Source organism: Centruroides vittatus, unplaced genomic scaffold (genome assembly GCF_030686945.1).
Source record: "Centruroides vittatus isolate TY-2023 unplaced genomic scaffold, ASM3068694v2 contig_349, whole genome shotgun sequence".
In the NCBI taxonomy this organism is placed as follows: Eukaryota; Metazoa; Arthropoda; class Arachnida; order Scorpiones; family Buthidae; genus Centruroides; species Centruroides vittatus.
Window position 1 is genome coordinate 3,696,552 of NW_027122172.1, and position 23,918 is coordinate 3,720,469.

The window sequence follows — 23,918 nt, forward strand, 5'->3', positions numbered from 1 at the left end:
ATTTTTTCTTCTATTCTTACCCTTCATTCTTTTCTCCTCTATTTTCTTTTAGATTATAAGTTAGTTTAAGATAGTTTAAGTTAATTTGTATTATTTCGGAAAGGGCTACAAACAAAGAACATTGTCGCGTAAACGCATCAATCCCCTTTGTGTGTATCTGGTTTTACCGCACCGACCGTATATATATATCGGCGGTGTATAGTTGGGATCACAAAGAACATAGTGTATAAAGGACCATGTGAACCAATAATAAAATATTATTCTATTGTGTAAAATCTCGTATTTATCGTTCATCCTCATGTACACCACAGTACTTCCCGGCTGAAAATGGTTTCCCTTTTGCAACTCCTGTTCTCCCGGCCTAACTCTGACGTTCTTGCTGATCTCTCACCTTAGTACCTTCCTCGACGAATCCAAAAACGAAAAAGTGTCCTCAATCGTGAGAATTTCCTAATTTATACTTCCCATTCTCCGGAAGTCCGCTTCACTCACGTGTCCCACCCTGGACCAATCAGAAGGCTTTTCACTTATACCTAAGGTGACATCATAACAAAAAACACATGCGACATGGTACAATACAAGAAAACTCGATACCTACAAAAAATGAAACCGAGACAACAAAATAATAATAATACATCGTTGCGTAGCACTACAGGTTCTTGGTATAAAAATATTAAAAAGTTTCAGAATCATAATGTATTTATTTTGACAATTAAAGTAAGCTGTTTTTATATGTTTATTACATTTTTTTTATTTATTTTTTGCTAGTTGAAGGTTTATGAATTCGTAATGTTGAAATTAATTTTTGATAATCAAGTTGATAATTAGAAATCAAACTTCTTATTAATCCTTTTAGATGTTGGTTCGTTAACTGTGAATGGAACTTCCAATTTCATCAATTTCATCGTGAAGTACAATGATTCAATAGCATATGTCAATCCAAAAATTGACAGTAAATGATATGCTGCATTTTTTAAATTGTTGTACTTAATTATTCGTACACATTTCCAAAATTCATTGATTGATTTTGCTGATTTACATAACATTTGCAGAACTTGATCTTCTTGCATCTCAATTAATTCTAATTCTCCTGATACCATTTCAGGAAGTAAGCATTTTAATAATGTAAAACCATTGTGAAATTTTTATAAATAACAAATACTTTTTATTTATTAGTTGAGCCACAATTAAGCTCTTGAAGAGCCATGCGGCTCACGAGCCACAGTTTGGGCATCGTTGGTATATACATTTGCTGCTGCAAGTCAAAAGATATAACATGAATCTGAGGTTTTTGCATTTTTTGTCATCAGACGTATCTTTTGTGGTTACTTTAACTCTGCAGTGATGTAATTCCTACTCTGTTTTCATTGATGTGTGGTGGTTCGTTGAGAAGGGCTTGTAAACCCGCGAATGCACTTTACAAGTATGAACACAGAGACTGATACACAATTAAAAGTCTTTTTATTTCCCTTCCGGAACACGGTTCTTTCCTTTTCTAATTTACAAATGATCCCAACTGGAATAACTTCACTGAGGAAGAGGGGTCGCCACGTACAAAGAATCACACCTGCGCTTGTAACACAAACTTTTTACACCCGACTTAAAACTAAACTTATATCTACCTTAAAACTAAAAAGGAAAGGGGAAACAGATAGATTTAGGAAAGAACGAAAGTGGATAGAATTAGATGGAAAGTACCCGGGTCTACGATGATCGGTGGAGTGTATTTCCGCAATGGCAGTCGTTTTTCTCTCTTTTTCCTTGTTCGGCTGTCTGCCCTCGACGTCTTTCGATTACCTCGGTTTTGTGTCTATTTTCCCTTTGCCTCGACGGTCCTTTAGCCTCCTTTCGACTTTTTTCGTTCCTGGCCGATCGCTGGCTCACACTTCCGTCCTTCTCGAGGTCCAGTAGAAAAAAAGTGTCCCTTGATCACCACTTAGCCTTCAGGGCGTCCTCGCCTTCTTTTGTTCTTACTTAGGAGGGGTAATCCTGCCCTCCAGCAATAACGGTCAGGTTGTTTAGACAAAGGAGAAAGGAACAGAAATAAGAGAATAGAATGAAGGAAGAAGGAAGATAGAAAATATATATATATGTATTTACAACTTATGAATTAAACAAAAATATACAAGAAAACAATATGGCTGACGGCCACAGATGTATCACCAGCTTTTATTTGTATATGAAGGTGGTCACAAGTTGAGCAAGTGTCCATGTGAGGTCTTTGAAAAGATATATTGAACTTGGTCAGGAAAATTTCATTGTACCATTGTCAAGTAACTGGGGGCTTTGCTCTCAGAGTACTGTTGACAAAATTTCTCAAGGAAGGCTCTTTGCATTCTGTTAACATTGAGATCAAATGATAAGTACATTTTGTTTGTACTTTTAGCTTGAGTATTATGACTTTCTTCACTTGGAAAACTCCTAATGTTCTCAGTTATTTTTTTTTGTCCACAGCTGCTTTTCAATACGTTTGCACTGGCCTCCTCTTTGATCAAAAGCATTCATTTTTCCCTCTAAAATCTTTTCTCCGATCAACTAATCCTTCTTCTCGCAGTAACCCCAAATGTATTAAACAAAGTCTAAAGGCAAACTTTTACTTCACTTCCATCAAGAAGAAGCAAATGATAACTGTGAAAGAGTGTTGCCTTCTACTTTTGGAAGGATGGTCATACTTCCTATTGTGAAGTGTGAAGTGCGATAGGAATACACAGACACATGAATTCAATTAAAACAAATTTAATTTTCCGATAAATAATCTATACAGATGAGTTCTTTTGGATTCCCTCGGTCCAATTTCTCTTACTGTCCGATAGTAACAATAACCCAAGTAGCTTACCTTCTTGGCAACTACTTGTCCGACAATACTAATGAAACCCGCGCGATCCTTAATTAAATTAAACCTAAGGATAGAAAAGTATAGAAATAGGGAAATGAGAAGAATTGATAGGATAGTGGGGTACCCTTGTTCTTGGTGAACTCCGATGCTGGCTGGTGCTTTGTTCTGCGTGTCTCTGGGTTCGTCAATGTTTTAAATATCTTCTACTATAATTTCTTTTCGGTGTCTCTGATTCTACAGTCCAGATTTTCACCTCACGGCCCTCGTGGAATTCCGTCTCACAAGCTCGCTGTTTTTGTCCGTGCTTCTTCATGTCCGGCCGGAGAAAAAGTGACCCTTCGTGACCCAGATTTGACGTCCTCTCCTCGAAGTCTTTGTCCCACACGGCCCCCTGGTGGGTGGAGAGTGGGAAGCCCCTGTTCCCAGAAGCCAGAACAATGAACAAAGGAAGTTAGAAAGAAGGGTTAAGAAAGAGAGAAAATTATTAAAACTAATTAAATCTATAATACATATGTACAAAAATATATGGCGGACAGCCACACTATATCATTTTCTTTTTATCATCTGGGGATGAACAAGTCTTTGAAGATAACTCTGCTATTTATTGTAGTCAGCCAGTTTATAAAATTGTTGAAAGAGTTCTTGACAGTAATCCAACCTCATGTTTCTGCAAGCAAAGGCACACTCGATGTCATCTATAACAGAAACAAAAAGATTGACAAACTCGTAAGAAACACATCTACAAGTTGTACAACTTTTAGATGTGTTTCTTACAAGTCTACTGAGGCTGCTATGGTGTACATCCATGAATAGACACAATGACTCGTACTGTCTATCCATTGAAAATCTTAAGTCTTGTAAATCTCAAGTCTAGGCTTATATTTTTGAAGTATTAAGTGTTTTACTTATCCTTTCTCAGGTTAACTTTCTATGATAAGGGAAAATGTATTCTAAGCCACTATTTTTTTGTTTCTTTCAAATGTTCTTTCACTTTCCTGCATATTTTTTCTTTAGTTACTTTGTGCTTCAAGGAATTCATTTCAATTTTAGAGTAAAATCATAAAAATACTCACTGCATTACAAATTACTTGGAATAATAAAATGATGTAAATAGAAGCCATAACATTTTATGCACTGAAAGTCACATGGCTTCCACTTTGGCACTTAAAATGTTATGGCTTGCACATAAATTCAACTTCAAAATACAGCCACTTAGAGCACCACTATTACCACAATATTTTTTTTTTTGTAGAAGAAAACATTACGTTTAAAATTAATTTCTTCAATAAAATGTATTTTGAGAAAAATGACATTTACAATGTTATGGCATTGCACGCTTCATAATGATAAAAAAAAAATATATATATATATATATTTTTTTTAATTTAAGGATTGGTTAAATATGATTTACTTAAATCAATTAATAAACTTATTTTAATTATTATTAGATCCAACTCAAAGTGCTTCAAATGGGACCATATTTTATCATAATGGAATGCCATACACGTATCAGAATGGCATGGCCTTCTTTACTACACCAGAAAATCTATGTCAACTTTCACCTCCTCAGGTTTAAATTATTAAATCAACTTCTAAATACAACAATTTTTACTTTACATTCTAATTTAAAATGTGATCAATTTTAAGAATTCTGTTGTTTTACAGCAAACTGCATATTCTGTAATTTATCCACATCCAGTCTATGTGCCTCAACAGCAGTTCCAATATCAAACAGCTGTAAGTATTAGATTAGATTTGATTTTCTGCTATTTTCAATTTTCGTAGTAAAATTTAAAAAAAATAAATAAAAAAAAATTATTAGCTTGCCTATATTGAAGTTATGGAAAATAAAATGTATTTTTTCAAATTACAAAATGCTTCTGATGTATATATTTTTAAATACAGCAGAATTGTGATTATCTAAGGTAAAGTGAACTGCAAAGGTACCAATGATAATCAAAAACTCTGATAACACAGAATGTTTAGTAAATTATTTAACTGCATTAATGTGATGCCTTCTATTTTTAAATTAGACTTACTCATTGAATGAATATACGAACTTTGAAATTATACAGTGAAATTCTGTTAATTTTATTTGCAGCTTATTTGTTAAGGTAAATGGAAATGTACAATTATAACTAAAATTTCTTAAATCTCTTTTAAAACTTATATTGTTGTGAGAAGTCACCAGAATAAATTATTTTAAAATCTAGTCTCTTTTTAGTGTTGTGCATTATTTGACCAAGATTTGTGTAACAAATTATTCTGTATCATGTTTTGTTTTCTTTGCTAACAAAGTACTGATTCACACTTTCCTTGGATAATGCAGAACCTAGGTGAAATGGGTTTTTGTTAATTGGGACTCTATTGTATATATGTATATATAAAGATTTAATATTATTTGTATAGTATTGTATGTATAAATATTTTGAAATACTGTATTATATCTGAGACCACATTATAAATATGACAATTTTGCTAATTAGAACTTATTTTTCAAATGCAGATCGTATATTTGAGAAAAATTATTTATAAATAATTAACAGACAACATTAAAATATAATACTGTAGCAAAACCTGTGTAAACTGGAATTGTATAATACTGAATAATTTTTCTGTTTTTAACAGGTTTTAGTAATTTTTCTTTTTTTTTTATCTTTAAATTTTACCAGATAAATGAGTAGTAGTTAATATTAGGACAAAATTCGTGGGAGATAAGAAAAAATCGTCCAAAACCATCAAATTCTACATGCACTAACCTTAAAAACTGCAAAAAATATAAGAAAAACTTATCTCCCACTCACTATATTTTAACAAAAACTGTTTAATATTTTTCCAATGCATTTCTGGGACAAATTTGTGGGAGATAAAAAATCAACAAAATCTACTACATTTGCACGAAAAATAACATAAAAACTAAGAAAATATCTAAAAAATCACCTCCCATACAATTTTTTAATACACCTCATGAGAGATAAAGAATTGTTTTTTGATAAATGTTTTTGTTTAATATATTTGATAAAATTACAAAAATTTAATTAAAAAAATATTATTTCTCATCATAAAAATATGCTAGCAATACTGATGCACTAAGAAGTGGGAAATTAAAAATTGCATAAAACCATCAAAAATCTAGGTGCACATACCTAAAACAACTAAGAAAAAAACCCATCTCCCACATACTATATTTTGAGATAAAAATAATATTTACTAAGAAATATTTGTAAATATTTTATAACAAAACCAGGAATTAGGAAAAAAAAATAGAAAATCTTACTATTGGATTGTTCGGAAAGTAATTTCATTTTATCACTAGAGGAATTAGATGTATTTTTACCAGCCAATTTTATTTTAAACCACATTTTCATTATATACTTTGACAGCTGACATTTTAAGGCTTATTTGCAGGGCTGTGGAGTCGGAGTTGGAGTTAGAGTCGTAGAGTTTTGGTATTTTAGTCGGAGTCGGAGTCGTCAAAAATCCCTTCGACCCCGACTCTTTTTTATTTTCCCAACTTCTTATGTATATAAAAAACAAAAAAGTATTTGAATCGTGTCACATTTGACTCTCTGAGTTTTTTGCAAATCTATACATTTGGAGATCTCTCGAACCCAAAAAAATGTCAAATAAAGGGAAAAATTTGCGCATCCACGTGCGTATGTTGGCATCTAATTTGTTTAATTTCTTTATTCTGTTCCAAACTATTAAACAATATTTCAGAATGAGTAAAGTTTAAGAAACAAAATTTGGCACAATAGCTTGTGTATACAGGGCATTAATGCTATTAAATTTTGTTCTTTATTAAAGGTCGACAGGGTAGAGATGTTGGAATCAACGATTGCGATGTTTTGTAGATGTTCTGACATAATAAAAGGTTGGTGGCGTTGTTGACCCCTCGGGGAAAGTGACCTCATTTCACTCTCCCCTTTCCAGCGCTGACCTTCCATGAGTTAAGACCGTGTGTAATCTTTGTGCATTCTTTGTTCTTTTGTTACATAACCGGTTACGCTAGTCCAACTGCCTTTTTACCAATCTTTCCAATAAGCGCCAAGTCTAACAGGTTATGGGCCCAGTTACGGCAACAACTAATTAAGCATAAGGAAAAGATAAAGGCAAGGACAACGCCAGCCAATGGGTAAGGGGGGCAAGATGATGTAAATTGATAGAGGATATAAATTGTATGTAGGTAAAATAGAAACGATTCATAAAGTTTTAATCATTTACTATGTACCGGAAAAGAAATATCTCAAATAAAACATTTTCTTTAACTTACAAGAAGCCTAAGAAGATTATTTTAATTAAAACTTAGCATTTAAATGACTTTTTCGAATTTCTAGGGGAGGGCAACTGCCCCTCTGCCCGTCCCCCTGGCGACACCCTTGGATAAAGGTAAATTCAAGGAATAATATAAACTAAATAAATTTACGCAAGAAGAATATTCAGCGAGAACAAAAGACTTCACAATGGCGGATAAAAGTTACATTGCCATCACTAAATTGAACAACAACAATTATCACATTTGGAAATATAAGATGGAATTGCTGTTGGTAAAAGACGAGTTATGGGACATAATACAAAAGGAAATACCCTTAGATCCTGACTCATCTTGGTTAACAAAGGACGGAAAGGCGCGCGCCATGATAGGCCTCCTGATGGAAGACAATCAACTGCCATTAGTAAGAAAGGAAACTACAGCTAAAGGAGCTTGGGAAGCCATAAGGAAACACCATGTTAAGTCTACACTATCAAATAAAGTTTATCTATTGAAGAAAATTTGCAATTTAAAACTAGAAGAAAACAGCGACATGGAGATACACTTGGCCAACATGGAGGAAATGGTTGATCGTTTTACGGCACTGGGAGAAACTCTAGCTGAGAAATTAAAGATAGCATTATTACTTAGTAGCTTGCCAGACAGCTATAGCACTTTAATAACAGCACTAGAGACTCGTCCAGAAGAAGATTTAACTCAGGAGTTAGTACGTAATAAATTAATCAAAGAACACTCAAGAAGAAAGACCTCATCAAATGAAGAATGTGAAGCGGATTAAGCATTTAAAGTGGGAGCACGCCCAGTAACTCAGAAAAGGAATTTGCTCAAAAGTTGTTATTTTTGCAAAAAACAGGGACATGTAAAGAAAGAATGTAGGAAATATGCAACATGGAAAGAAAAACATCCAAATCAGATCAACAAAATTTATGCGGAAAGTGATGAACAACACCCGGAAAAGGAATCCTATGTATGTTTTAAGACAGGAACACAAAACAAGATTCATCAATGGTACGTAGACTCAGGAGCTTCGTCACATGTGTTGCGAGAAGTATTTATTCACAACCATTAATAGTAAACATAGAGAGAGAGTAATACTAGCCAATGGTCAAGCCCTATACACTGAAGGTAAAGGCAATGTAATGATAACCTGCATGGATGAAAATAACGAACGACGTTGAATATATATGAAAGACGTACTATATGTGCCACACCTTAAAGGAAATTTAATCTCAGTCAGAAGACTAACGACACTAGGGTTTACCATAAAATTTAAAGGGAACATTTGCTCTATCCAGAAAAACGGAGTAACAGTAGCATCGGCAACAGCAAACACATGTTTGTATGAGCTTGATAAATCACATAAAGCGCTTACAGTGGTTAATGATACGAAGGAATGCATCCATTTATTGCATAGAAGATTAGGGCACTGTGACATGAACTCCATAATTTCGATGCAGAATAAACAATTGGCTACAGGAATAAATATTCAGAAATGTCGCATATTCAAACCTTGTGAGTATTGCATCGAAGCCAAGATGACTACTAAAAGTTTTCCAAGGAAATCGGAAACCAAAACCTATCAATTACTTGAATTAATACACACTGATGTATGCAGACCAATGCAAACAGCAACACCAAGAGGCAACAAATATATTTTAACCATGATAGATGATTACAGTAGGTACACCAAAATATATCTTCTTAAACATAAAAGTGAAGTACCCGATAAAATAAAGGAATATGTTAAATATGTACAAACAAAATTTGGAAGAACTCCTCAACGAATCAGATCAGACAGAGGAGGTGAATTTTCAAGTACCAACTTAAAGACGTTCTTTAAAAATGAAGGTATTCTATGGGAAACTATGGCACCTTATTCCCCGCAACAAAATGGAGTAGCAGAAAGGAAGAATAGATACCTGACAGAAATGACAAGATGCATGTTAATTGATGCTCGATTACCGAATAAATACTGGGGAGAAGCGGTGAATAGTGCAAATTACCTACAGAATAGACTAATTACTAAAGTGAGTGAAACAACTTCGTTCGAAAAATGGCATGGAAAGAAGCCAAACCTCTCGCATATAAGAATTTTTGGATGCTCAGCCTATGTTATTAAATCTAAAGATCGAAAGAAACTAGAACCTAAAGTCACAAAACTAATTTTTGTAGGATACGAGAGAGCATCGAAAGCTTATCGATTAATTGACACAAAAACTAATAAGATAACAATAAGCAGAAATGTTCACTTTCTGGAAAACGTCAAGCACAGAGACTCCGAAATCGATATACACGATGATAATGAAAATTCGAAACAAGTTACAATTGTTGATAACACGAATTTAAAAGAAGAATGCGAAACGAAAACAAGGGAACAAGGAATGGAAGAATCTGGCATACATTTAAGAAGATCGGAAAGAATTACTAAGGGAGTACCTCCTATAAGGTTAATTGAAACAATAAATTTATCAGTGACAGAGGATGCAGTAGAACCGAGAGAATATAGCGAGGCAATCGCAGGCAAACATTCCAAAGAATGGAGCGAAGCCATGAATCAAGAAATAGCAGCCATGAAAAATAACGGCACATGGAAAATTACGAAATTACCTCCAGGTAAAACTGCAGTAGGAAGCAGATGGGTATATAAAATTAAGAGGGACGAAAACAATAAAGTTAACCATTTTAAGGCTCGTTTAGTCGCTCAAGGATACACACAAAAGTATGGCTTCGACTACGATGACGTATATGCCCCCGTGATCAAAACTGCCACCCTTCGAACACTCCTAACTATAGCCAGAATTAAGAACATGAAAGTTAAGCATTATGACATCGAAACGGCTTACTTAAATGGAGACTTATCACACGAGGTATACATGAAACAACCTGAAGGATATGAAGAAGGATCACCGGACATGGTTTGCAAATTATTGAAAAATATATATGGCTTGAAACAAGGAGCGAATGAATGGAATAAAAAATTCAATGAAACATTGCTATCTAAGGGATTTAGAAGAAGCGTGGCCGATCCCTGTCTTTACACCAGAGGCCATAAAAGATGTTTGTATTTAGCAATTCATGTAGATGACATAATAGCAATGGCCATAGACGAACATACGTTAACCGAATTTGAAACCGAAATGAAGGATATGTTTAAAATCAAGAATTTAGGTGACTTAAAATATTATCTGGGAATACAATTTGAAAGAGACGAAAACGGAATATTTTTACTTTACCAAGAAAGATATATCGAAAATAAATTGCGAGAATTTAACTTATCCGATTCAAGACCATCTAATATTCCTATGGATACGGGATACTTAAGAAGAAATGAAATGCCTGATACGTTCAAAAACAACAATGTATACAGAAGTGCTATTGGATCTTTATTATATCTAGCGACTAATTCGCGTCCAGATATTGTGATAAGTACATCGATATTAGCGAGAAAAGTAACAAAACCTTCGGAAAGTGATTGGGTGGAAGTAAAAAGAATCTTTCGTTTTCTGAATTCGACAAAAAAGAAGAAACTTAAATTAGGAAATATCGACGAAGAATTAGAACTTAAATGTTATGTAGACACTGACTGGGGAGGCGATCGTATAGACCGCAAATCGAACACAGGATATTTGCTCTTGCTAAAAGAAAGTCCTATTCATTGGGTCAGTAAAAAGCAACAGTGTGTAGCACTTTCGTCCACCGAAGCGGAGTATGTTGCCTTGGCAGAAGCTACTCAAGAAACTGTATGGATGAAACGACTTCTAGAAGAAATAAATCTACCGATTACGACACCTATCAAAATATTCGAGGACAATCAAAGTTGTATACGACTTTTAGAATTAGGAAAAGCACAACAACGCACGAAACATATCGACACAAAATACCATTTTGTACGCGAGTTAAAGAATTCAGGAGAAATTACTGTAATTTATTGTCTGAGTGAACAGATGACGGCCGACTTGTTAACAAAGCCGCTAGACGCAAATAAAGTTAATAAATTTACTCACGATATTGGATTGTATTAACGACCAATCGTTGAGGGGGTGTGTTGGAATCAACGATTGCGATGTTTTGTAGATGTTCTGACGTAATAAAAGGTTGGTGGCGTTGTTGACCCCTCGGGGAAAGTGACTTCATTTCACTCTCCCCTTTCCAGAGCTGACCTTCCGTGAGTTAAGACCGTGTGTAATCTTTGTGCATTCTTTGTTCTTTTGTTACATAACCGGTTACGCTAGTCCAACTGCCTTTTTACCAATTTTTCCGGTAAGCGCAAGTCTAACAGTCTTTATGCAGATATAACGTTAAATTTTATTTATTAAAGGTATTTAATAAAAGTATTGTGCAATATCAATGCTAATAAATAATTTTTCCTTTTTTTATGCTATCAGCATTTTTCTACCAACATCTCAGCTATTCCCCATTCTAAAGGTTGGCAAATATGGTCTATAGCAGTGATGGCGAACCTATGACCCGCAGGTCAGACACTGATTCACGCAGGCTTTTTAAATGACCCACGTGTTAATTTTTATACTTATTTTTTATATTATAACTCAGGAATTGGACATACTTAACATTAATGAGAGAGAACAGACAATCAAAAATATTAAAAAAATAAAGTATATACATATATATACACTTTTGTGGTGATTCGTGGTGAGGTGTGATATATGTTCCGCAAACGGACCAATACAAAATAAACGAATCAGATTTTGCTTCTTACAAGATGTGACTTTTATTTTCGCCAGAAAAGAATAAAACAGGTTCTTTGCGGATCCCAACTTTACAAAGTAAAACGTCGTACAGGCGTTCTGTCTCTTAGTATATAATAAAAGGACACGTTCAAAATGGAACCCGACAAAAGTGTGATGCGTGCAGACCTTAAAACTAAGCTTATCCTACTTATAACTATAAGAGAAGAAAAAGTGAAATTAGGTAGAGGTAGAAATAGGAGAAGAGTGAAAATACTCGGGATTTTTTTTTCTTTGTATCTCTGCTTTGGTAGGACACTGCTCTTGAGTCCTTCTTGATTATTGTGAACTTTCCGTTCCCTTGGTGAATTTTTCATTCTTCCATAGTTCTCTTTAGCTCTCTCTACGATAGCCTCGAAAATTCCCCTTCTTTCTCAGGCCTAACCTTTCCGGCTCGTAGTCTTTGTTACTTTTCTTTCTGCTGCTAACCTTTGCACCCCATTCGAGCTCAATCCTTTGTCCACCTTCTCTCTCCACTGTCCAGTCCAAAAGTGACTCTCCCACTCCCTCCGAAGCCCTCAGGGTCTTGCTCTTTTATTGTTTTCGTTGTTTACTTCTTTAAAACAGTAATCCCACCCAGAGGGTACAAGAAGTAGAAAGGAAAGTTTTAGAGGATAGATAAGACAAAGAGAGAAAGAATTACTAAAACTAACTTATATTACATATAAAAAATATAACTACATGAATAATATGGCCGACGGCCACACCTTATTACTTTATTTTTTAAATATTTTTGATTGTCTGTTCTCACATTAGATATATATATATCTAATGTGAGAACAAATTCAGAGAGTCAAATTTATAAAAAAAAAAAAAAAAAGTCTAAATGCCTGATGCAGGCATTGGGGCATGTGCAAAAAAAAGTTGGTTTTAACCATCCTCTTTTTTCCTTTCCAAGTGACACCACTTAGTGACCCATGAGTTAGTACTAAAAAAATTAATGAACATAATTTGACCCATTCCTCAAAAAGGTTCACCATCACTGGTCTATAGAGATTTACATGTTAAGGAATTTGGTTAGTTCAAAATATGGCTACAGTGGTACCTCATACTTCAAATACAACTTCAGAGTTCAAATGCTAAATTCAACAAAAAAAATTGCCTCAGCATTTGAACGATGCTTCAAAGTTTGAACTGCATGGGCAGTGAAGAAATATGCTTGAAGCGTAAATGTAATGTGTTGTGTGGAAAAGTCATTTCTCATGCTTGCATTACAGTAATATGTTTTCAGTGCTTTTTTAGCTTTATTTTTGTTTTGGTTGATTGTTTTCGTTACTAGTTTCTTTTGATTTACTAAGCCTAAATTTTGGATTTTTTTTTAGTAACTTCAGTCACACAGTGATACATTAATTGAATGTGTAGACTTTATTATTTTATTCAGAAATGCATTTCGGGTTTTATTAACTCCTTTTCAGCCCTTTTAATAGATAGTATTTAACACGGATACTAAACCAAATTATCCCTGTAATTAATCGGGCTATTATTTTGCTATTATTAATAATTAGATATTAAATAATTTGGTATTAGAAGTAGACATTAGGTGCCATCTCTTATCTAAATTAATAAATTTATTAAATAATTTAGAATGATCTATCTTGTGCTTCTCTTGAGCACTCTTCATATGTTAAGTATGTCCAATTCCTGATGTTGAACAAGTTCATTCTTGGCCTACCCCTGCCTCTTTGCCCTTCAATCATTCCATCCAGTAATAGTTTTTGTAGACTTTGGTGTTGCAGTACATGCCCCAGATAACTCACTTTTCTTTTTCTTACTACTTCTAGTAAGGTTCTTTTCTGATTTGCAGTTGCCAGGATATCTTCATTTGTTCTTCTTGCCCTCCAAGGAACTCTCAGCATTCTTCGAATCATCCACATTTCAAATGCCTTTAATTTCTTTTCATTATTTGCATTCATTGTTCAACTCTCTGCTCTGTAAAGCAGGGAGTTCTCAAAACTACCTGTACAAAAAAAGGACAGGAAGAAAGGATAGACAATAGGATAGATGGATATATAGTAAGGTGACCAGACGTCCTGCTTTTGGCGGGACAGTTCTGATTTTTAACAATTTGTCCCACGTCCCGCGGTGTTTTAAAAAAGTCCCAACTTTTTGGGAGGATTAAATTTTTGTCAATTATGTGTCATAAACTTGCGTCTTATGTTTAAGATTCAGTAAAGATCGTTTCATATTGTGGCTGTACTCCATATTAGATATATATTTTGTCCCTTGTAGAAATTTTTTTCCTAACCCTTCCTACTGGGTGGTTGTGACCAATCCCTTTAGAACAAAAGAGAGGAATGTGACCCTGAGGGCCGTGTGTGTGAACAACAGGCATTCTTTGCTGGGACATTACAATGATATTGAACATTTTCATTGGGTCATGTTAAAACAAGAAGTTAATTGGGAAGATGTGCAAAAATCATTCAATCACATTAGTCAACATTTTCCAGATAGCAATATTTCCGAAAATGATCTTTTTAATGAAGTACAGTAGTGAACCGAAAATTGGAATCAATTGGGGACTGGGGTTGTTCAGATTAGGGATTTGTTCCGATTACGGATTATGTACGAAAAAATATACTAATCTATCCGATGTTCAAATTTTTCTCCGTTGCGTGTCACTTTGTGTTGAATTTTTCTCTGTTGCGTGTCGCTTCGTGTTGAATTTTCGTCGATTTTAAGCCTAACGAAAATTTTTATAATAATAATTGAGGCTATCGTATCGTTAAAAATTATTTCTGCATTTTGTACAAACAAAATAAATATATTGAAGAATATAAAAACATGAAAATTATACTTTAGAAATAAATTTAGTATCAAAAACGTTCGATTCAGCACGAAATAGTCTGACTGAAAATCGTGCCGATTACTGGCGATTCCGATTACTGGGGTTTCGATTTATGAGTCTCTACTGTATTATTATTAAAAAAATATATTGATAAGGAAAAGATTAAATCTTGGGCATTGGCAAAAATCTCAACAGAGAACAAACGGCTAGAAATATTTTATCATTTTGTAACAAACTATGTTCCGTACAATAACGCATTTAAAATTGTGGAATACTTACTGTCCTTACCAGGAATAAATGCCCGGTCTGAACGCATTTTTTCTGCTATGAATAAAGTGTGGACAATCCGACAAAATCACAATTAAGTGTTGAGACTATAAAAGCAATATTATGTATAAAATATAATATAACAAATTCTTGTGAAAAATTTTATTACATTTTAAACAACGACAGCAGTTTATTAAAAAAATTCACTCAAATGAGAAATATGTAAAAGAATAAAGAGTTTTTAAAAAGTTATAATTGTATATATATTGTGGGGAAGTAGAGTATTCCCCGTGCAGGAACAAAACAAAAAGAAACTTCAAAGAAATAAATCACACACTCTATGACTCCAATGCAAGGAACTTAAAGTTTATTTTAGTCCATCCAATCACTACTCTGTCCCTTCGCTATAACAGACACTAAAACAAAAAAAAACAATCTCACAAAAAAAAACAATCTCACGACTCTATCATCTACACGTCCTCTCTTTCTTTCTTTCTTCCGAAAAAGTCCCTCTTCTTCCGTTGAGCATGCGCGATCTCCCTCTCTTTCTCCTTGATTCGGTTTTTTTTTTTTTTTTTCATTGTCATCGAAAATGCAGTTCATCCTTTCTTTACCCTGCGGCCCACCCAAGGATCACGCAATAGAACACGTAATCTTTGGACCACATATCTCCCCTCCTCTCATTAACTTTTTCAACAGGAAGCTTTTATGCTATGAGGGCCTGTCCCTCCTTTACACCGGATCTGGTCTTTTCTGTTAATGGTTGTCATTTGACTCATGTTCTCCGAAAGTTCTTCCACCTGTCTTACAAGCTTCTCTACAGTTTCTCTCAAATTGCCTTCCTTGTGTTCATCTGCTCCCTTATTGTTGGTGACATCCTCCTCAGTTTTTGTGGTGGTGTCTGCCATATTAACATAACATGTGCTCTCTTTATGAAAAAACCTTTGCTCAATCTCATTAGCCTTCTCTGCCAGTCCGGCTGCTTTATCAAACGATATGGGTTGATGGTTCAGTACTTCACGACGTAAACGAATATCTAAGCCCCTAATAAATTGATCTAAAAGTAGTTGTCCTTTGTTAGGTTCAAGATGTGGATTAGCCTCGATTACTTGGTCAACTGCTTTGCATAGGCGAACACAGAACTCCCATAGATCTTCTTCTTTCCGTCGTCTAATACCTGTATATTGTCTTAAAGCCTCTCTGCCATCCTTCACACATTGTTGAAATTTTCTAATGATTCTTTCCCTTATTTTATCATAGTCTTCTCCATACATAGCCCGGGCCTCATTAAGAAAAGTTAGAGGTTTCCCTTGTAATCTAGCACTGGCTATTCTAAGGTAATCTGACTTTCTCCATGCGGCTGGCTTAGCAACGTTTTCAAATTGTAAGAAAAATTCTCTAATTGAAATCATGTCTGATGGTGTCCCTGTGAATGTGGGGACCATTCCGAGGTATCTGGCAATTAATGGTGGACACATCGTCGACTGTTCTGCTGAACTAACCTGGGTTTCGGATTCCATTTTCGTTGATTGTGTTTTCACAACCTGAACTACTATAACTTGGTGTGAAAATGGAGTCTTGAGAGCAAATTCTGTCGCAGACGCCAATTATATGGGGAAGTACTCGATCTTTAGAGTATTCCCCGTGCAGGAACAAAACAAAAAGAAACTTCAAAGAAATAAATCACACACTCTATGACTCCAATGCAAGGAACTTAAAGTTTATTTTAGTCCTTCCAATCACTACTCTGTCCCTTCGCTATAACAGACACTAAAACAAAAGAAACAACACACACAAAAAAAAAAACAATCTTGCGATTCTATCGTCTACACGTTTTCTCTCTCTTTCTTTCTTCCGAAAAAGTCCCTCTTCTTCCGTTGAGCATGCGCAATCTCCCTCTCTTCCTCCTTGATTCGGTTTTTTTTTTTTTTCGTTGTCATCGAAAATGCAGTTTATCCTTTCTTTACCCTGCGGCCCACCCAAGGATCACGCAATAGAACACGTAATCTTTGGACCACATATCTCCCCTCTTCTCATTAACTTTTTCAACAGGAAGCTTTTATGCTATGAGGGCCTGTCCCTCCTTTACACCGTGAACCACCTAAGCGGTTGGATACGAGCCGGTTAGGCAACAGAACACGTGGTCTTCAGACCACAATATATTTATTATATTTTTAAATTTTACATATGTTGAAATTTTAAAAAATACAATACAATTTATGCATTTTGTTATGATAAAATTTTGTTGCTCTAGAACAATTTTTTTTAAACAAGGCGGAGTGGTGAACTTCGTCAGGCGTAAATCCCTCGTAGTCATGGGTGACGTTTTTTGGCCACAATTTCCTCCAACTTGCAATCAGTGTCTGCTCTTTTATCTCATTAAGAGCATTCTGAATGTTGACCAGGCACGTTGCAATGTTGTATCCCCACCAATAGTTCTTCAGGCTGAAGACCACGTTGTCTTCGTCGATGGAGGAAATGAAGCCCTCCATCGTGGACCGCGTGTAGAGGGCCTTGAAGGCTTGAATGACCCCCTGATCCATGGGTTGTATAAGGGAAGTGGGGTTGGGGGCAGGAACTTCACTTGGACCTCGTCATAATGGAGACTGGTTGCATGTCCTCCTGCATAGTCCATGAAGAGGACGACCTTAAAGGGAAGCCCCTTTTCAGCGAGGTACAGCTTCACCTGCGGGATAAAGCAGTTTACAAGCCAGTCAAGTGTGAGGGCTTTTGTTATCCATGCCTTTTTGTTGTGCATCTAGTAGACGGGCAGCAAGGCTTTGTTTTTGTTTTTCAAAGCCCGAGGATTCAAGGACTTGTAAATTAAGCCGGGCTTGAGCATGAACCCGCAGCATTCCCACAACTGAGGAGAGTCACTCGATCTTTGTGGGCCTTGAACCCTGGCTTCTTCAATTCGTCCTTGTAAAGGAACGTCCAGGATGGCATCCTCTTCCAGAAGAAGCCAGTCTCATCCATGTTAAAGACCTGCTCTGGGAGATAACCACCCTCATCAATTATCTTTGGAAACTCTTCCTCGACGTAACGAAGAGCTGTCTCTTGGTCTGCTGAAGAGGTCTCCCCATACAAAGGAACGCTGCGAAAGCCAAATCTCCTCTTGAATTTTTCGAACCAGCCCTTGCTGGCAACAAAATCACATTTTTCTTGTGGGGTAGGATCACTCAAGGCACTGGTACTAGGCTGAGGTTCATTTTCGTTGTCGTCATCACCTTAGTCGTCTTTGTTCAACTCTCCTTCAGGAACGAGTCTATCATACAGGGCTTTGGCTTTAGTCCGAATCATATTGGTATCAAGACTAACCTTCTTTTCCTGACAGTCCGATATCCACACTGATAAGGCATTCTCCATTTTCACAATTTGTTTATTACGAGAAGTCAAAACTCGCTTAGTGTCCTTGGAGAACTATATCAAGGCAGTTTTACGGATATTCACTTCATCCTTTTTTATGTAGCAAACCGTCGATTCGTTCAATTCGTAATGGCGTGCAACAGACGCATAGCTATGGCCTGCCTTAAGTATGTCCAATAAATTAACTTTCTCGTTCAATGTCATCATTTTTCTCTTCTTCTTGGGTTCACTAGAGGATTTAGAGGGTGAAGGACGTTTAGGAGCCATTTTCAAGGGCGTCACAAGCACTATTTTGAACAAAAAGAGACAAGAGAACAACAAAAATTAGCACACCACGAGACTAAGCATCACTCAAACATTGATTTGAATGAGCGCGGTCGTCTAGGCCAATCAGTTAACGAGATTCGTCTAGGAAGAAACGTCTAGGCCAATCAGCTTGCGAGATTCCCGAGTCGGGAGGGATATCAAATGGCGGGATGCTAGCCAGCCAATAAGAGACATGGATTTTGAATTGTGTAGGCACTCCCTGCCTTCTGCTAGCGTGTGAGCAACTTTCGGGCCATAATTCCTCAATTTTGAGTTTTTGATGAATATTTTTGAACAATCCGCGATATACTGAGGCCGCAATAAATGAAACGCGAAGAAGCAAGGGATTACTGTATAGTGATAGTAAGGAATGGGTACCCAAAGTTGATGACAATCTTTGATGGTGATTGCTGAATTATTGGTGGTGATGGTGGTGATTGCTGAATTATTAACTCTCTGAATTGTAGAACTCTTTCAGGTTCTCTCAATAAGTTTCCGAAGGTCTTTATTTCGAGATATTTTAGGCTCCTCTGGAATGCTAGCTTAGGCTTATCTTCTTTTGTTTTCCAGTCGGTGCCATAACTACATGGAGGACCTCACAACACGTCCTAGCTCTCCAACGTTTAAGCCAAAAAGTAAAGACATGTCCTACTCTTAGTCCTCAGAGCAATCCCTTTCTTTTGTCTTGTAATTAGGTCACCACCACTCGAACAGGAAAGGGTTAGGGAAGAAGTTACTAGAAGGTGATAGACAAAAGAAGAGAGAACAAAGAGGAAGAAAATGAAATAAATACTATGAATACTATGTACAACAATTACAAAATAAGATGTATGACCACAAAATGAACTGATATAAAATTGGGTTTAAAGAAGCTTTTTTAAAATAACTGAGTTAGTTATAATGAGTTTATGTAGTATAAAGTTAACATTGATGAAATTAATCAGTCGTTTCTCAAGTAGGAGGGTGGGAGGTAAAACTGGACATAATTGGATGCCCAGTTTGTGCATCTTAGTCAAAGCAAAAATTTGTAGTATTTTGTTCAACTGGGTGAGCATATATTACATGTTTAGTGCTTATGCCATGAGTGTGATAGAAAATTTTTTGACTCTGTAATGAGTGAAGAAAATTCTTTGGAGCCTTTAAAACATTAATTAAAACATACCAGGACAAAATTAATACAATTATTAATGTGTGTGTCTTTGGAGCCCGTTTGTCTTATGTTTTGTGGGATTGCAAACAATATAGAACATTTTGTAAACATTTACAATAAAACATGTTGGGTTGCAACTACAAATGGAGCAAGAAAGCAATAAGCTGCATTTCTTAAACATAAACATCATGCTTAGACTGGTATTAATATATAGTAAAATTTACCAAAAATTTAAGTACCAATCAATTTTCATTCTGTACTGTACCTTTGATGCATTACACAAAATTATTTCCATAAAGTTTTGATTAAAGAAAATTTTTGCAGGAGCTTTCTTAAGTCACATGTATGATTTTCTTTTTAAATTATATAAACATCTTTAATTTAATTTTTAACAAATTGAATTTTTAAATCATGTCTTAATTATTTATAAATGCAAATAAACATTTCAATTTTTTCTTCTCAGTAAACTAAATAGTTTAATTGCTTGAAAAAATTCATATTTAGAATTTTTATAATTACTGAATTAATTAAATAGTCATTTTAAAAACTTATTAATTAATGAATAGTATCATTGATAAATATCAAAGGATTATTATACAATTACTGGATACATTTTTAATTTCACAATGTTTTCAAATTTTTTTGTGATATTTTCAAGAGAATAAGCTACAGTATACAGTATATATATTTTATTATTACTTAACAATATTTATATGTGGAGTTATTATATAAGCTTATTATCATTAACATTAATAAGCTTTATAATAAGTTAATTAATTATTATAGACACCAACACACTGGACAAGTGGACAATGGCGTTGGTCTCCTTCAGTAAGTTATTTAAAGTAATATTTTTATGTTTTTAAAAATTCTTTTAAACAACAAACAAATAAAAGATAGTTTTTGGAATATATCTTTTTAATAATATAAATGTAAGTTTATATCAAATATTATAAATGTTCTGTATCAAAAATATTCTGCGTAATATATATTTTAGCATATTGCCATCTGTTACAATATGTATATGGCATTTTGTCTCTATCAACAAACTGATCAGATAAACATGAAAAAATAAAGAAAAATCATATGCGTTAATTTTAAAATTATCTTTGCAGTATTTTCAATTGAATTCATACATTGTGAACTAAATAATTTTTATTTCCGAAAAACATGTGTCTTTCATTTTGTGATTCTTTCTTAATATAATTATTCATTTTTATTAATATTACACTTATTATCAATATAGATATTAGCAGATTATTTGTTCAACATATTTACATAATTGGTATTGATTCATAATATCAAATAATCAACCTGCATTAACAAAATCATTAAATGTTAAAAATAAATATAAAAGAAAGTTACATATTTGATACAAAACTGATATGATTACTGTAATACTTAGTTTTTTTTTCTTTGTATTAATTTTTACTAAAAGACATATTCTTTAACATTCACAAAATATTATGCAAGGATGAAAAGATAAAATGCCTGTACTGGATGAAATAGTAAAAATAAATACATAAACTTTTAAAAATCAAGTATAAATTTTTTAATGAATGAATTTTTTTGGTTACATTAATAGGCCCTATTAATGTAGTTTCCTAATTAAATAAGAAGCCTAAGATTTAATGAAAATACTTTGTAAGTTTTGGTATATGCTTTTTATTAAAAGAAAAAAAAGTCTCATGAAGTTAATATTGCAAGAGACATTTTATTTTCTAATATATAAAGGAACATGCAAGCTCTTCCAAGATTTATACTATATAAAATAAAGTTTTCTTTGTAATAAATATTCAGATTCTATTATTTATATATTTTTTTTTTTTGAAATTGATAAAATTAATTTGCACATTAAATTAAATGAATATGAAATATTTCTAATATATTTAATTTTCCATTTGTTTATATGTTACCAAAAAAGAACTACTTTTGTTATGAACAGAAAAAGTTTACAACAAAAATAGCATCAATTGTTTTAAATATAATTACTCTTTCAGACGACGGGCAATACGTATAGCCCTGTTGGAGCTTCTGAGGCTGGTCCTTTTCTACCACCGCCACCATACCTTGTTCCAGACAGAAATTTCTGATTTTAAAGTAAAACGAGAACACTTTATCAATTGTATTTTTACCTTGCTCCAGGATGTAGGTTGATATTAAATATTGCCTTGTTTAAAAAAAGTGCATGTGGTTGGTTGGCTTGGTAAAATCTGGTTATGGTTTTACTTTGCTGATAATATTCTGCTTGATTTTTCTCAGTTTTTGCATATATTATTTGTCCTCCTTTTCTCCTTATCCCACAATTGTCCCTTTCAGTTTTCAATTGCTTTATATTATAAAGAAGTTTCATAATAAAATTACCGTATCTTTTAGTCTTAAGTTAATGTGAATCTATTAGTTTTGCATGGCTTATATTACCTTAATTTATATAGATTTTTTAAGAAATCATATTAAGTTTAAAATAGCAACTTTATAGACTGATTTATGGAATAATTATGCATGAGTATGTAATATAAAGTTAATAGGTAAAAACTACATATTGAATTTTATTATTAAAATATATATGGCATACATATTCTGAGTTATTGTGAACAAAATATTTTCTGATGAGAAAATTGCATGAATACTGTTACATATGAATTAGTTGTTAACACTTTGTAAGCACTACACATACAACCAATATCCAGCAAGAAAAACTACAAGAAAGCAAATGTTTTCTTGTAGTTTTTCTTGTGTGATTGATCGAGAAAATCTAGTGACTCTAGCTTGCTTAGAGTCCACACATGCCTCCTCCCCTCGTTCACACTTTCAAGGCAAACAAGGAAAAGAGCTGCATTAATAACAAAGAAGAAAAAACTATCTCGAAAGCATGGCAAACATGTTTTGATGCTACATTAAAAGCTCCACATCGAGGAATTCCGTAATGCGCATGACAGCAAAAATTAAAAAATTCATTTGATTTGAAACAAAAATTAAAAGAACATTCCAGTTTTCCAAATTTCTGATGAAGATCTTAGGAGTAAGTTGAAAACGTTAGACGTTAGTTTTAACAAATGCCGAACTGTTGATAGGTTAATAAGAATTTGTATAGAAGTCGTCCAGTTTTGAGTAGAGTAACTGTTAATACAAATATGAATATTTAATAGAAGATAATAATGATGATATAATTAATTACATGCACTCGCAACCCCTTTTCAAGACAAAATGAAACTCAAAAGAGTGTGTATTCATAAATAATTTTTCACCCCTTAAAGACATAAAAATGAATCAACCCAAGCTCCAATTCTATTTGTGCCGCCTATAAAACTCCGTGTTTCTTTATGCAGCGCTCAAGAAGCGCTTTACAACGAACACACTGAAACTGGTTTCTAATTGTCCAACACTGCTCATGACGTCATTTCGCTACACTCTCGCTGCATAAAGAAACGCAGCCAAAGTGTTTCATTATAGATCACAATACAGTCATCCATATATCTGTTATACAATGCTATACTTCATTTATATTTTATTATACTGTATTCTTTTGTACTTCTAAAAGCAGCCCAATACAGATTTTCATAGATAGGCTATACCTTTATTTTGTCTATAACATTTATCTTCAAACTGTAAAATAATTATTATTTAGTGTAAACAGAATCGTAGTTATGATTCATTCTGGACATTTTACTGCTTTTAAAGATTCTTTGATTCTATCCTTTGTAACCAAAGGATACATACTTTTGATATCTGAGGATGCAAATTTATATTATCTCTTATTTTTATCTGTTTTATATTTTCAATTAATTATTTTGCAGTTTTCTTTATATTATTATTAATTATTTCTAAACTAGTTTTAATTTAATAAATAATTTTAAATTATATAATATATAATATTTAATATCAATTAAAGGTCTATATTTTATTGGATTTTTGTATTTTTATCTTGATATTGATTTTAGGCGTTTGAAAATTATTTTAAATTTTTACTTAAGGGCTAATTATTAATTTATCTGCTTGTAAATTTTTACCATTGATACATTTTGTAATTTTTGATTTTAGTTATTTTTTTAATTCTACATATTGCCATTGAAAATACGTAAGGGCGTTTCTCATTTCTTTCCACTTTACAGGAGAACGATTTAAAGAAAAAGGACTTTCTTATTTTCTTCTTTGTCAAAAAGAAACTATTGAGTATAAAGCACTGCTTT

At 33.7% G+C, this 23,918-nt stretch overlaps 1 protein-coding gene across 2 annotated transcripts in view; it reads left to right on the forward strand.

The window, feature by feature from the left end:
- Nucleotides 1-23,918, forward strand: part of LOC136974449 (protein boule-like) — a 134,263-nt gene that overhangs the window by 101,077 nt on the left and 9,268 nt on the right. Inside the window, exons 7-9 of one of the 2 annotated variants that reach the window (XM_067269353.1) lie at nucleotides 4,285-4,406; nucleotides 4,502-4,573; nucleotides 20,515-20,559. In XM_067269353.1, coding sequence (XP_067125454.1) covers nucleotides 4,285-4,406; nucleotides 4,502-4,573; nucleotides 20,515-20,559 — 239 coding nt within the window. The remainder of the gene's footprint in view (nucleotides 1-4,284; nucleotides 4,407-4,501; nucleotides 4,574-20,514; nucleotides 20,560-23,918) is intronic. The other variant, XM_067269354.1, reaches the window with a different exon arrangement.